This window comes from Phocoena phocoena, chromosome 2 (assembly GCF_963924675.1).
Source record: "Phocoena phocoena chromosome 2, mPhoPho1.1, whole genome shotgun sequence".
NCBI lineage: Eukaryota > Metazoa > Chordata > Mammalia > Artiodactyla > Phocoenidae > Phocoena > Phocoena phocoena.
In genome coordinates, this window is record NC_089220.1 from 29,110,139 (window position 1) to 29,122,747 (window position 12,609).

A 12,609-nucleotide genomic window follows, 5' to 3' on the forward strand; every position below is an offset into this window, starting at 1 on the left:
CCATATACAGCACTTCTTTGCAAGATTAATGTAAAATTTAACATTCTCCCCCAATTTTTAGGGTTCTTGTCTCATTTAAACATGTCTACTCTAAGCTCCTTTGCTTTTGGGCATTCTGGCAAAAAAATATGTGCCTTTTTTGTGAGGTGAGATCAGTACATTTTAAGTCCTATTTGAACAAGTTGCTCTCATTGCAGATGGGATTAATCTGCCAATTGACACAACGTGCCTTACTGTAGAAAAAATCTTGATCTATGACATAAAAACCAAAGTTAAATTGATAATAACTCTTATATGTCTTATAATTTATAAAAGGTGAATTCACAATTCTGTTTATTTAAAAGTCATACCTATGTGGACAGAGTTAAAATGACATTCCATTAGATTATAAAAGGCAAGGCTATAGTACTTAAAAAACCCAAATCCCATCTTTAATTAATAATTTTTTTTCAATTCAATCATTATAAAATGTAACTTAAATGTTTAAATTCTGGATTAGTTTCTCAAAATGAAGACATATCTGGTCTGCCATTTTCAAGTGTGCTGGATATTTGGAAATTATGCTGGTGTCTGCATCTTGGCCTTAACTCAGTAAATGACCATACATGCTTAGAGTATGTATTTTTTCTTTAATATGTAATATAAATTTGTCTTCCCTTTCCTATTGTAAGCCTTGTTCAGGGCAGGCACTACCTTTCCTGCTTATTTATCTAGCTGCGTATATTACAATGCACTGCTGTCTTCTAATCTGAATTGCTGTGCTTTTGATATCTCAAAGAGGCTTTGGGAGTTCTGACTGGTAGTTCAAACTCATACTTCTTGGGTCAGAAAACAGTGCTTACTTTTTAATGTTGTCAAGGCCCATCCCAGAAAAGTATTAGCTTTTGAACCAATCCCTTGACAAATTAATAAGAACAGGATTTTTTGAACTTAAAGGGGATAACTTTTTCAAACTGCAAGATGCTGTGCAAAGAAGTTACACAGGGAGGTTGGGGTTAGCAGATGTTAGATGCAGATGTAAATGATTATATATAGAATGGATAAACAACAAGGTCCTACTGTATAGCACAGGGAACTATATTCAATATCCTATGATAAACCATAATGGAAAAGAATATAAAAAAGAATGTATATATATATATATATATGTATAACTGAATCACTTTGCTGTACAGCAGAAATTAATACATTGTAAATCAACTATACTTCAGTTAAGAAAAAGTTACAAAGCAATCTATAGAACTTGACTCTGCTATTAACTAGGCAGAAAGAAGGGGTTAAAAATGTCAAGTCTTACAAACATACTGATTCAGTCATGTTCTGTTTATCTGTAACTCTAATAGTATATGGAGTTGAACTCTGAAAGTTGTGGAAGGTAAAAAAAATTTTTTTATTTTATTTTATCCATTGCTCTGAGGGGAGCACTGAGAAAGGAAGCGAGAGGGCACAGCTTTGAAGAACTGGCAATTTGGCATCTCCTCTCCCCCCTTTTCACTCCTCCCCCACTATCTTAGCTATTTGACCTGATTAAACAACTTTGGGATGGTAGCCAGATTTCTGTATACTGACGAGGCCCCTATTCATGATTTAGTGCGATTTCATCCACCCCGACCTTCCAGACTGCCCAGTGGAAGCTTGGCTTCGCAGAGGTCTCCTGATTTTATCAGGGGTTTGCCAGTGAGGCGTTCGCACTGACTTGAAGCAGAGACTCTGAACGCTTCGGGTCACATCGGATTATTCATTAGCAAATTCTTTTCACCTTCTATCTAATCAGTTAAAGTTGACGCCAGAATCGCGTGTGCTACTCCCCGAAAGAGAGCCTGGCAACACCCAGCCTAGGTTCCACAATTTCTGTCTAGTTACTCGCTTTCCTAGGGGTAGAAAGCGTTTCCAAAGTTCCCTTAAACCTCTCCTCCCCTAATCCTAAAGGTCAGAGCGTCAGGCCCCAGTTAGCTCTCAAGCCAGCCGGAATCTGACCATTTCAGAAGTTTCTGGTGTGTGCGAGAACAGAAGAGGTGGTAGTGGGGAACCGCCAGAGTGACCACCGCGCCTTACGTAACGAAAGCCCAGGCTGCAGGAGGGAGCGAGCCTGACATTGAGACATTGCAGGGGGAGGGGAGTTGCTGTTCTGGAGTCGCCAGGAACGGCGGCGGCAGTTCAAGAAACCAAGAGAGGAAGGTGGCCGAGATAAAGACAACACTTCGGGAAGGAGAATATTAAGAAGCCGCAGGACCCAGAGTATTAGCAAACGGCAGGACACGTGTAGTAATTTGTTAGACGAAACGGCCGCCTTTCAACTTTTGCACGGGAACAAGGGGATTTGCCCTTTGGGGGATTAAAAACGTAACAGCAAAGCCAAAAGCTAATGAATGGGGTTCAATGGTTTGTTGGCAATACTTAAATATTTCTGTCCAGGACTTAAACATTTCTGTCCAGGAGCGCAACTCTCTGCAGTTATTTAGAAAGTAGGGATTCAAACCAAACTAAAATACTCTCCCGTGCGTCTCCACTTTCCTCAATCCGAAAAAGAAGCTGCTCGCGCGGTACTGCCCCTTTAAGACCTGCTTGCTCTCGGGCTCTACAAAAGGGAGTGACCTCTGGGCTTTGACAGCTCCCCTAATAACTACCACCGTGCAGGCCCCGCCCACCTGGCGACCAGCCGCGCCGATTGGCCGGCGGGCCGGTATCCCGTGCTCTGATTGGCTCTCCGCTTCCCCTGAGCAAACCTTTAGAACTCCGAGACAGACAATATTCTGTTACATTGTAGCAAAATGGCGACTGTCATTCACAACCCCCTGAAAGCGTAAGTAAGACTAAAAAATGTACATATTCCGCGTGGTTTCAATTTGAAAAAAAAAAAGGCGCCTTCTGCGGACCGAGCGCTGCCTATGCACTGCGCTTGCAGGCGCCTACAGCCGCGGCGGGGCTTCTCTCTTTTCTTTCAGCTCTTACTTCTTCATCTTTTTTTTTTTTTTCCCCCAATGCGCAGAAATGTCAGGAGATGCAATTAACAAGAAGAAAATTGTTACATCTGTGTTCTTCTAAATTGGCGGACGGAGAGAGAGGGGTTATCGGCAGGGAAGCCAGGTGCTCGAGCGCTCTACAGCTAGGGGATCGTGGGCAGCTCGGGGACAGCACGGTCCCCTGAGTCCCCGGCTTCGCGGGGAGGTGAGCGCGGCGCGGGGGGCGGCCCTCCTGGGGGCGAGCGCCGGGCTGGGGTGGCCTGGGTGCACTTGGCTGAGCCCCGCGCCTCCGGAGCCCGCGGCCCCCGCCCCGCAGCTAGGTCCGCCGGGGTGAGCGGACCGCTGCAGCTCCGGAGTTTGCAAGACGCTCTCCGCCTTCCGATCGCTTGCGGGGAGTTTGTGCAAACCTTCCAGAGTTGGGAGGACCGCAGGGGGAGCAGCGGGTCCCGGGAGCCCTGGGGCCCAGGTGGTTGCCCGGGGCTTTCCTGCCGGGGCAGCCCCCGGAGCGTGACGGCGCTTCGGGCGGTCGCCGGTGTGTCTCCGGGTGTGTTTGTGGGGGAGCTGGCTGTAGTAAATTAACGACTTGGGTTAACTTGGGGTTGATTTGGAGACCGGGAAGCTGCAGGTCTTATGAATGGTGTTCTCGCTTCCCCCGGGTGAAAAGCCGAGGCAGGCGAGAGGCAGCTTGGGGCTCCCCGCCTGAGCGGGCTGCGTCTGCTCCCGGCCAGACGAGGGGCAGGTGCCTCTGGCCGCCGCCGGGAGACTTTGAGCGGACGCCCAGATCCGGGACGGAGGGGGCGGGCTGGGAGAGGACACGCGGGGGCCAGTCCCCGGGTCCGACAGCCAATTCCTGCTCGCCTTCCTTCCCCCTCCTTTTTATCCTGGCTTCCTTCCTTCCTTCCTTCCAGTCGGTGGAACTGTTAAGCCGCCAAGTCCGCTCGCGATCGCGGAGCCGGGGGTGGCTTCGGAAAACTAGCATCTCTCTAAAAGGGGTGCTATTGGCAGTAATGTTGGCAGAGGGGCGCTCCCTCCGGATCTCGGCGCGGCGTGGGTGGGTGGGTCTGCGCGCCTGGGATTAGGACTTCCCAGCTGGAAGTCGCGGGAGAGGGGAGGGAGAGGTGCGCGTGGGGGCCGTTTCGTGCCGAATTCTCGCGGGTGCGTGGCGGATGCCCACCCAGGTTCTTTCAACTTAGCGCATCCGCGTCAGCACCCGGGGCTCCCCTAGGAGTTGAAAGCCAGGTTCGCACGCGGGGAGGCGGGAAGGCGGCAGGGGGTTCTTAACGCGAAGGAACGCGCGGGGAGAACGGGAGGTGTTTGCACCAGCTTATCTCCTATCGGTAATAAGGGAAAGGGGTAGGAATGTCCCAGATCTCGGAGTTTTAAATGTCTGTATATGTATTAACGCTGCTAAGAGGACACTGGAAGCTGAGGCTGATTACAGAGCAGCCCTCGGCTTCAGTTCTCGCTCGGAAGCTCGGATAGGATACGCTGCACTTGAACGCCACAGCGTTTCACCCAAGAAAGAAGATGTTTTATGGCAGAATAAACGGGCGTAACTTCGCCGCATCTCCTCTCCTCGTCGCTAGCGCTGCCACGCAGCTGATGCTGTGAGTTTTTACCGAACCCACAGCCGATTTGGAGTTTTCACATTTCCAGCCGAAAACGCGTAGCGGGGCTGATGCCTCCTGGTAAACTCAAGTTAGAGAAATCTATTTTCACATGTGCGCCAGGTTTGTTGCCTACTGGGAAAGCGGTACCCTAGTTATTACCCGGGAGCCCGCTTAAGCGCGAGCGGGCGCAAGGTCTCTACACTGATTCCTGCCGCTCCAGTTTTTTATTTTTGCTTTTTGGACCGCAGAAGGGTGCGTATTTGGGGAGGGTGGCTGTGTGGGGTGGGGTTAGAAGTGGGGAAAGGGACAGAGAAGCGGGGAAAGGGACAGAGAAGCGGGCTGATTATTGGAATTAGTTCTGAATTATTACACTTGTACTTTGTGTAATTAGAAACAGTTGCAATGTGATGTATTTGTAATTCTGTGTCGCCATACACACAACACCCCAGCCTGCTTTTTCTAGGTGGCAGTTGAATGGTCATTTATAATTAGCCGCTCAGTTTTTTGCATCCCGACCCCTTTCCCTGGTGGTAAGGGTGTGTAAACAATACCCCCGACCAGCCGAGCCTCCTGCGCCCTAGATGGTTTTTAAACTGCTAACGTAGGAGCACGCATGTTGTTACAGCGAGACCTACAACATCTGCCTTTATTTTTAAAAACAACTTGTTTAATAGATCACCTTTTTATGTTTCATTTGTTTTTAAAAGTTGCTGATCAGGAAACAATACACACGTGAATAAATTATGCATGGGCTAAATTAGAACAAAGCGCAGAGACACATCCAGCGGAAGGGATGGATGGGGGTGCTGGGAGGAGGGGAGCAGGGAGAAAGGTTTGGAGAGCTATGTTTTTATCCTCCTGTGTCTCTCTTGACAATGAAACGGAGCTGAACAACATCAGCATTTTCTGTGTGCGTTCTGAGTCTTTCTCTCCCTTCCCTTAAAAAAAAAAAAAAAAAAGGCCAACACCAAGGACGCCCCCTATAGAAACTGGTCACACAAAGGTTTCCTCTAGGATTGGGGGATAAAGTGGTGGTAGGTAATGTTCTGGGAAGAAACAAGCCCAGGTTTCATGCAACACCTCTGTAGGGCTCTTCCTATGCTGAGTGTAGACCATTTTTCATCACACTAGCTTTTTCCACGTGGGACATTCAATAATTCAATAGCTTGAGTAACTGGATGGCACAATTTGAATCTCATTGCTTTGGGGTCTTCTGTAGGGCCCCAAGCTCCTGGAGCCACATCTCCTCTCTCAGCAGTTTAGCTTTCTTCCTGCCTGTCTTTGATCTCCCCTCAACTCCCTTTCTTATTCCTCCTCCTTGTACCCTTCACCCCTGTCCTCTCTGAAGCTGACAGCCTGGCTTTTCTGTCTGTTGTCGCCTTTAACATCTTATTACTGCCCAATAGGGTGTTAGAGGCAGAAACAAGAGCCGCCTGGACTGATCAGATCACAAAGGGGACACGGCAGGTGGCTCCACAACCAAGCAGTCACATCTGGGCTGATAGAATTTAAAAGCATCGATAGACATGTATGATGTGTAAATAGGTATTGCACATTATTTAATTTAGCAGCTACATTGTCTGAGCCTAGATGTGTGAGTCACCCTTATTTCTTACATGTACATGCAAGATAAGGGCCATGTAGTGAAGTAAAAGGCCATGTTATATAGGTAACATAAATATGGATTTGATAAAGGTCTATGTGTAAGTCCGCCACATTACCTATCATATTCTGGTTGATTTCTACATACCTAGGAAACAAAGCTTTTTTTTTTTTTTTTGCCCTGCTATATTCTTTTTTTGTTTTTGCTTTTAATATAGATTCTAATCTTATTTGACATTCTACTTCAGGTTAGCCAGCCTCCCCCAAATCTGCTATCAACAGTTTAAACAACTTACTCTTTTATTAAATTATCAAAACCCTGGTTTGTATGCACTTAACTGGGAATGTCTGCCACCTTCTGCCAGACTGGATTATGCACGTATATATCTATTATACTAATTGCCTGCTTAGAAAAGAGTAACAGTTATTATTATTTAATTATTCCGTATAAGCCAATAGGGATTTACCCCAAGAAACTATTTGTTTGTAAATAATGAGAGCAGAAAACTATTTGGTCATGCTTGTAACATGTGAACATACAGATACGTAATTGTATTGAAACTTTTTTGTAAGGAGTTTCCCTTGCTTGTAGGCATGGTTTTACATCTTTGTTTTGTTATTAAGGACACAGCTCTGGGAGAAGCAAATATACTTACTCAGCCAAGGTCAAGCAGCTGGTCATGTGCATAGATGGACCTCAGATCTTCATCTTTTTATACATTCTATGATCTGGAGACAGTGTATTCTAATCTAAAGTGGTTTTGTGCCTGTGAAAGTTGTGTAATTGTCGCCACTTAGAAGCCAGACCTCACTCTTGCTGTGGCACTCAGTTTAGATATCAGAGAAGATGGTGTAGGGGGGACACATTCCTGGTTCTAATCTCCTTCTGGCTTTTTCTGTTGGGGTGGGGGGGCGTGGGTAGGTACTAAATGGGGAACATTGCAGTTGGGAATTTGTGAACTTGCAGCTTTTTTTTTTTTTGTGGTATGTGGGCCTCTCACTGTTGCAGCCTCTCCCCTTGCGGAGCACAGGCTCCGGACGCGCAGGCTCAGCGGCCATGGCTCACAGGCGCAGCCGCTCCGCGGCATGTGGGATCTTCCCAGACCGGGGCACGAACCCGTGTCCCCTGCATCGGCAGGCGGACTCCCAACCACTGCGCCACCAGGGAAGCCCAAACTTGCAGCTTTTTATGGGCATTATTTTAGCCCCTTATGAAAAAGGACCCTCAGACATTTTAAGCTGACAGATGCCTAAGAACCACCTTCTGCATCTGCTTATGGTTGCCACTGGAAAAAAGAATCCTTAAAATTTCCAAACTTTGTTAGCACACATTATTTTTCAGTGGGAAGAATGTCTGGTTTGGATGAGATACCCATAAAGGATATTAATTTCTGCCAGAACCCAAATGAAGGCATCGTCACAGGTTAAACCTCTGAAAATTGCCGGACCTGCAGACCACCTGGGAGATATCCAGAGGTCTCCAGTTGAATGGGAGCTGCTCAGTTCCATAAAGTGGGCAGGAATTCAGAGGCAACTTAATTGGAGATTCCTTATCCTCCTTTGTCATTTTGGAATCATGCAGGTAGCTGAAATTTAGGTACGTCTGAGAAACACCGTAATGTCTAAAGCTGTTCCAGAGCCATCTGCTCAGATCAAGGCAAAAAATAAAATGCCACCGTCAACAGGCTTTGTTTTGAGCCTGTGCCGGGACAAAAAAGGAAACTGAGGCTGATGTTTCAGTTTTGAAAGTGCAGCCATGCTGATTGTAGTGGTGCTGGGGGTGGGTCATAAAAAGGCACCAGAATCCAGTCCTGTTTGTTATCCCAACCTCTGCAAAGTAACTTTTGTGGTTTCTGAGTGTTCTGAAAGTCACTAGAAGACAAATGTAGCCCAATGTGGCAAGCTCCTGGCCAAAGAAGTGCCACAACCACTGAAATAGTTTTTGCCCAGCCAGGGTTTTCCAGTAGGGGCCTATGTAAGCATGACCCTAGCTTTAAATAATCTTTAAACATGTAGGTATTTAACAAGAAAAGATCAAAGAGTGGCCTGGGGTGGGGGTGGGGAGAGGATAGGTAAGTGGATAAAACCACTGTGTGGTCTGGAACTTTGAAAAGATGATTGTTTAACAGCAACAGAGACTGATATTATGATCTACTGCAAGTTCCAAAGTTCTGTTTTTTTAAAAAATTTTTTAAATTTATATTTACTTTTGGCTGTGCTGGGTTTTCGTTTCTGTGCAAGGGCTTTCTCTAGTTGTGGCGAGCGGAGGCTGCTCTTCATCGCCGTGCGCGTGCCTCTCACTGTCGCAGCCTCTCTTGTTGCGGAGCACAGGCTCCAGATGCACAGGCTCCGTAGTTGTGGCTCACGGGCCCAGTCACTCTGCGGCATGTGGGATCTTCCCAGACCAGGGCTCGAACCCATGTGCCCTGCATTAGCAGGCAGATTCTCAACCACTGCGCCACCAGGGAAGCCCCCAAAGTTTTCTTTAGTTGTGTGAGCAACTGTGGAGAGATGAGGTGTTGTGGTGTTTTTGTAATTTGTTTCTCTTATTGGTCCGGTTACTAGTGTTTCACAGTCTGTCAAACCATATGGATGAATGGAGCTTGCATCATAAAACTGTCACTGAAAGAAGGTTGGTTTTTTTTTTTTTTTTTTGCGGTATGCGGGCCTCTCACTATTGTGGCCTTTCCCGTTGTGGAGCACAGGCTCTGGACGTGCAGGCTCAGCGGCCATGGCTCACGGGCCCAGCCGCTCCGCGGCATGTGGGATCCTCCTGGACCGGGGCACGAACCCGTGTCCCCTGCATCGGCAGGCAGACTCTCAACCACTGCGCCACCAGGGAAGCCCTCAGTTTTAAAAGTAGTGGTTAGGAGGTGTTTTGGCGGGGGGGTGGGAAAAGAGGAGCAACCTGTGCTGGGAATTTCTAGGTTGTGTGTTTGTGAATAGTAGTAGTGGGTGGGAGTGGCAAGGGAAGAGAGAAGCCTTGAGGAGACTAAGATTTAGGGGGTTGTGTTTGGAAGCAAGGAGGGGCAAGGGGATTAAGCTCAGAGCTCTTAATAATGGGGTTCGAATAGCCCACATTGAGTCCTGCGCTCTCCAGGCCTTAGTTAAGAGCCCAAGGAACAATGATGGCACATGTCTAATCTGCCTTGTGGTCATCTCATGTTGCTATGAAATGAGTGAGATTTTTTCATTGTTATTCACTTTGAAAATCTGCTGTTTGTATTAACTTCAGTTGGAAGCTCCACCAGAGAAGGTTTTTCAGTCCTCAGACTTTCACCAGCCATCAGCGTGGCCCTGTCTCAAACTCTGTCCCTCTTCCACATTGGTCTCTCACCAGTGGCTTTGCTTTTGTAGCTTCAGAGTAATGGAAGAGAAGAAGCTCTGGGAGAGGATCCCAGAGATCTGAGCTCTGTTTTCAGCCCTGCCACCCACCGGCTATTCGGTCTTAGACACAGGACTTCTCTGAGCTGTACATTCCTTGTCTATAAGACGAGGGTGATGCACCTTGATTGCCAAAGTTCCTCTCAAGTCAAAAACTTGTGGCTCTTACTATGGTTAATTAAGATGAGAAGGATACTTAGGGTCCAGTGTTCAAATTCTTCCTTGTTTTTATTTTATTTATTTAAAAAATAAATTAATTTTTTAATTTATTTATGGCTGCGTTGGGTCTTCCTTGCTGCACGCAGGCTTTCTCTAGTTGCGGCAAGCAGGGGCTACTCTTCGTTATGGTGCACGGGCTTCTCATTGCAGTGGCTTCTCTTTGTTGTGGAACACGGGCTCTAGGTGCGCGGGCTTCAGTAGTTGTGGTATGTGGGCTCAGTAGTTGTGGCTCACGGGCTCTAGAGCACAGGCTTAGTGGTTGTGGTGCACAGGCTCTGTTGCTCCCCGGCATGTGGGATCTTTCCTGAGCAAGGCTCGAACCCATGTCCCCTGCATTAGCAGGCAGATTCTTAACCACTGCGCCACCAGGGAAGTCCCCTTCCTTGTTTTTAAAGTGTGGCTCTAAAGGCGAGTTAAGACTGGTAGACTCTTCTGTAGTTTCATCTTCTCTGATCCAGTCTTGCCACATTATGCTACCATTTGGGGTTCTAATCTCTCCCTTCTCAGGGCCCAAGCCTGAGGACCAGGTGGTGGCCCGTTTAAAATGTGGACTTTTCTTCTGATTATCCCTTTTGAACACTTTTCTTCTCATTAGCACTCCAACTAGAGGATGGAAAGAGAAGTGGGAAAACTAATTAGCCTATTTTGTTGTTTACAAGCACTCAGATAAAGTTTTTGGTTGTGCAAAAGACTGGAATTATTGAGAACATCTATCTTTTTCTTCCTCTTTTCTTTAAATGTATGGAGGGAGACAGGGAACCAAGCAAAAGATTTTTCTTCTCTGGATTTCATTTATCTACAGTCTCCTTGGAACAGCTCTCCCCTCTACCACGGCACCCATCCCAATTAACATGTAAATAAAGTGCTTATTTCACTTCCATCTGGGCAGCTGCAGTTACCTGACTGTTCAGTGAGCCGAAGCAGGTGGGCCTGTCCTGATGTCTCAGTGAGCTCCCTCTGTTGTATCCCATGATAACTGCTGAGGAAATGGAGGTGTCTAGCAGACCCACAGAGTCTGGCCATACCCAAGTGGGTATTAGCAGTGTCTAAACTGGAATTCACTGCCTCTCATTCAGTGACATGCCTCCAGAACATCCCAGATTCTTCTGGGGGCATTATTATCAGGCTTTCCTTTGTGTGGAAGCTCCCTTGGCAATTTGCTACAAGTCTAAAGGAGGAAGAGGGGTTGTAAAACCTATCAGAATTCATAAAAGCCTAAATTGTGAGAGATAAAATGAAAGAAAAACAGAACAATATGGTCACCCTGACCTCCAGCATACAGAGGCAGCCCCTTAAATTTTTTTACTACTAGTGGTAAAATGCACATAACATGTATATTTAGCATATATGACATGTAGATGTGCCATTTTAACCATTTTTAAGTGTCAGTTCACTGGCATTAAGTACATTCATAATGTCGTGCAACCATCCATACTATCCGTTTCCAGAATTAAAAAAATCGTCCTAAACAAACTCTGTACCCATTAAACAATAACCCCTCATCCTCCTCCCGCCCCCATTCCAGTCCCTGCTAACCACCGTTCTACTTTCTGTCTCTATAAATTTGCCTATTCTAAGCACCTCATATAAATGGAATTATACAATATTTGTCCTTTTGTGACTGGCTTATTTAGCTTAGCATAATGTCCTTAAGGTTCAGCTTTGTTACAGCATGTGTCAGAATTTCCTTCCTTTTTATGGCTGGATAATATTCTATTGTATGTATATGCCTTATTTTGTTTATCTGTTCATCCAATGATGGGCACTTGGGTTGTTTCCACCTTTTGGCTATTGTGAATAATACTGCTATGAACATGGGTGTGTAAGTAGCTATTTGAGTCCCTGCTTTCAGTTCTTTTGGGTATGTGCTTAGGTCCCCCTTCATTTTTAGACTTATTAAAAACTAGGGAGTACATTTCTAGATAGTACAGGCAACTCCCTCCTTGTAAACTTAAAAAAAAAATACTGATAGTATCATAGAATTCAACCTTTTTACCCCCCTCCCCCGTGGAACAACCACTGTTTTGGGGAGGAGGGGTAAATGCCCTGGGAACCCAGAGACTCACTTCTCTCATCCCCAGCCACAAGGATTGCCTTCACTTTGTACCCCTAACCCCAACCCTTTGAGGGCAGTGGCTCCCTGTGGGGGTCAGGGTTTGGGTTTGGGGGGGCTCCAGAAACTGCAGCAGTAGTAGTTACCTGGTGAGGCTTGCAGTGAAGGTTTCCTAGGCAGAGTGGAGGTTTCATCTGGCAACAGGGGTTCAGGTGGAAGGAGCACCTGGGATGACAGGACAGCTTGAAAGTCAAGAGGTAGCAAATCTGGCCTATTTTTTCATAAGGTGAGAAGGGCTTGTATCTCCTTTCGCTTCCTTTCCCTGTACCCAGCCCTGCTTACCCCCTGCAAGGGGCCCAGATGAAATAATGGTTGTGAAAACATTTCAGAAGGTGTAAAGTACAAATGTGAGGTGTTACTAGAACTGCAAAGTTTCTCGTAGCTAACTGAGGCCTTCTCAGAGAGTCAGCAGTGTCTCATAAACATTACTATATTAAAACTAAAATAAACGAAAAGATCCTGGCATTACACATCATATCTAATCATTGTTTCTCAGTAAATGCAAAGCCTCACTCGTCCAGCTGTGTGTAAATAGCCCTGGGATCTCAGTGGGCTTTTTTACATCGTCTGGGTTTGAAATAGGTGAGAATATGAGCTCAAGGGAAGTCCTCATTTCATTTCCCACTGTCAGCCCTGTACTGAGTCCACCCGTGATCAGAGGAATCAGACGCTGGCGGGCAGAGGGAGTGCTCTCCTGGAACTTGGGCTCCTGTCATCA

The 12,609-nt window shown here is 46.5% G+C and overlaps 1 protein-coding gene across 1 annotated transcript in view; it reads left to right on the plus strand.

Moving 5' to 3' along the window:
* The first annotated feature begins 4,490 nt into the window (after positions 1 to 4,490).
* DPF3 (double PHD fingers 3) overlaps positions 4,491 to 12,609 on the plus strand; it is a 202,921-nt gene continuing 194,802 nt past the window's right edge. The window contains 3 exon segments of the mRNA XM_065870834.1: positions 4,491 to 4,571; positions 4,573 to 4,671; positions 4,674 to 4,693. Of these exon segments, the coding sequence (XP_065726906.1) occupies positions 4,491 to 4,571; positions 4,573 to 4,671; positions 4,674 to 4,693 (200 nt within the window).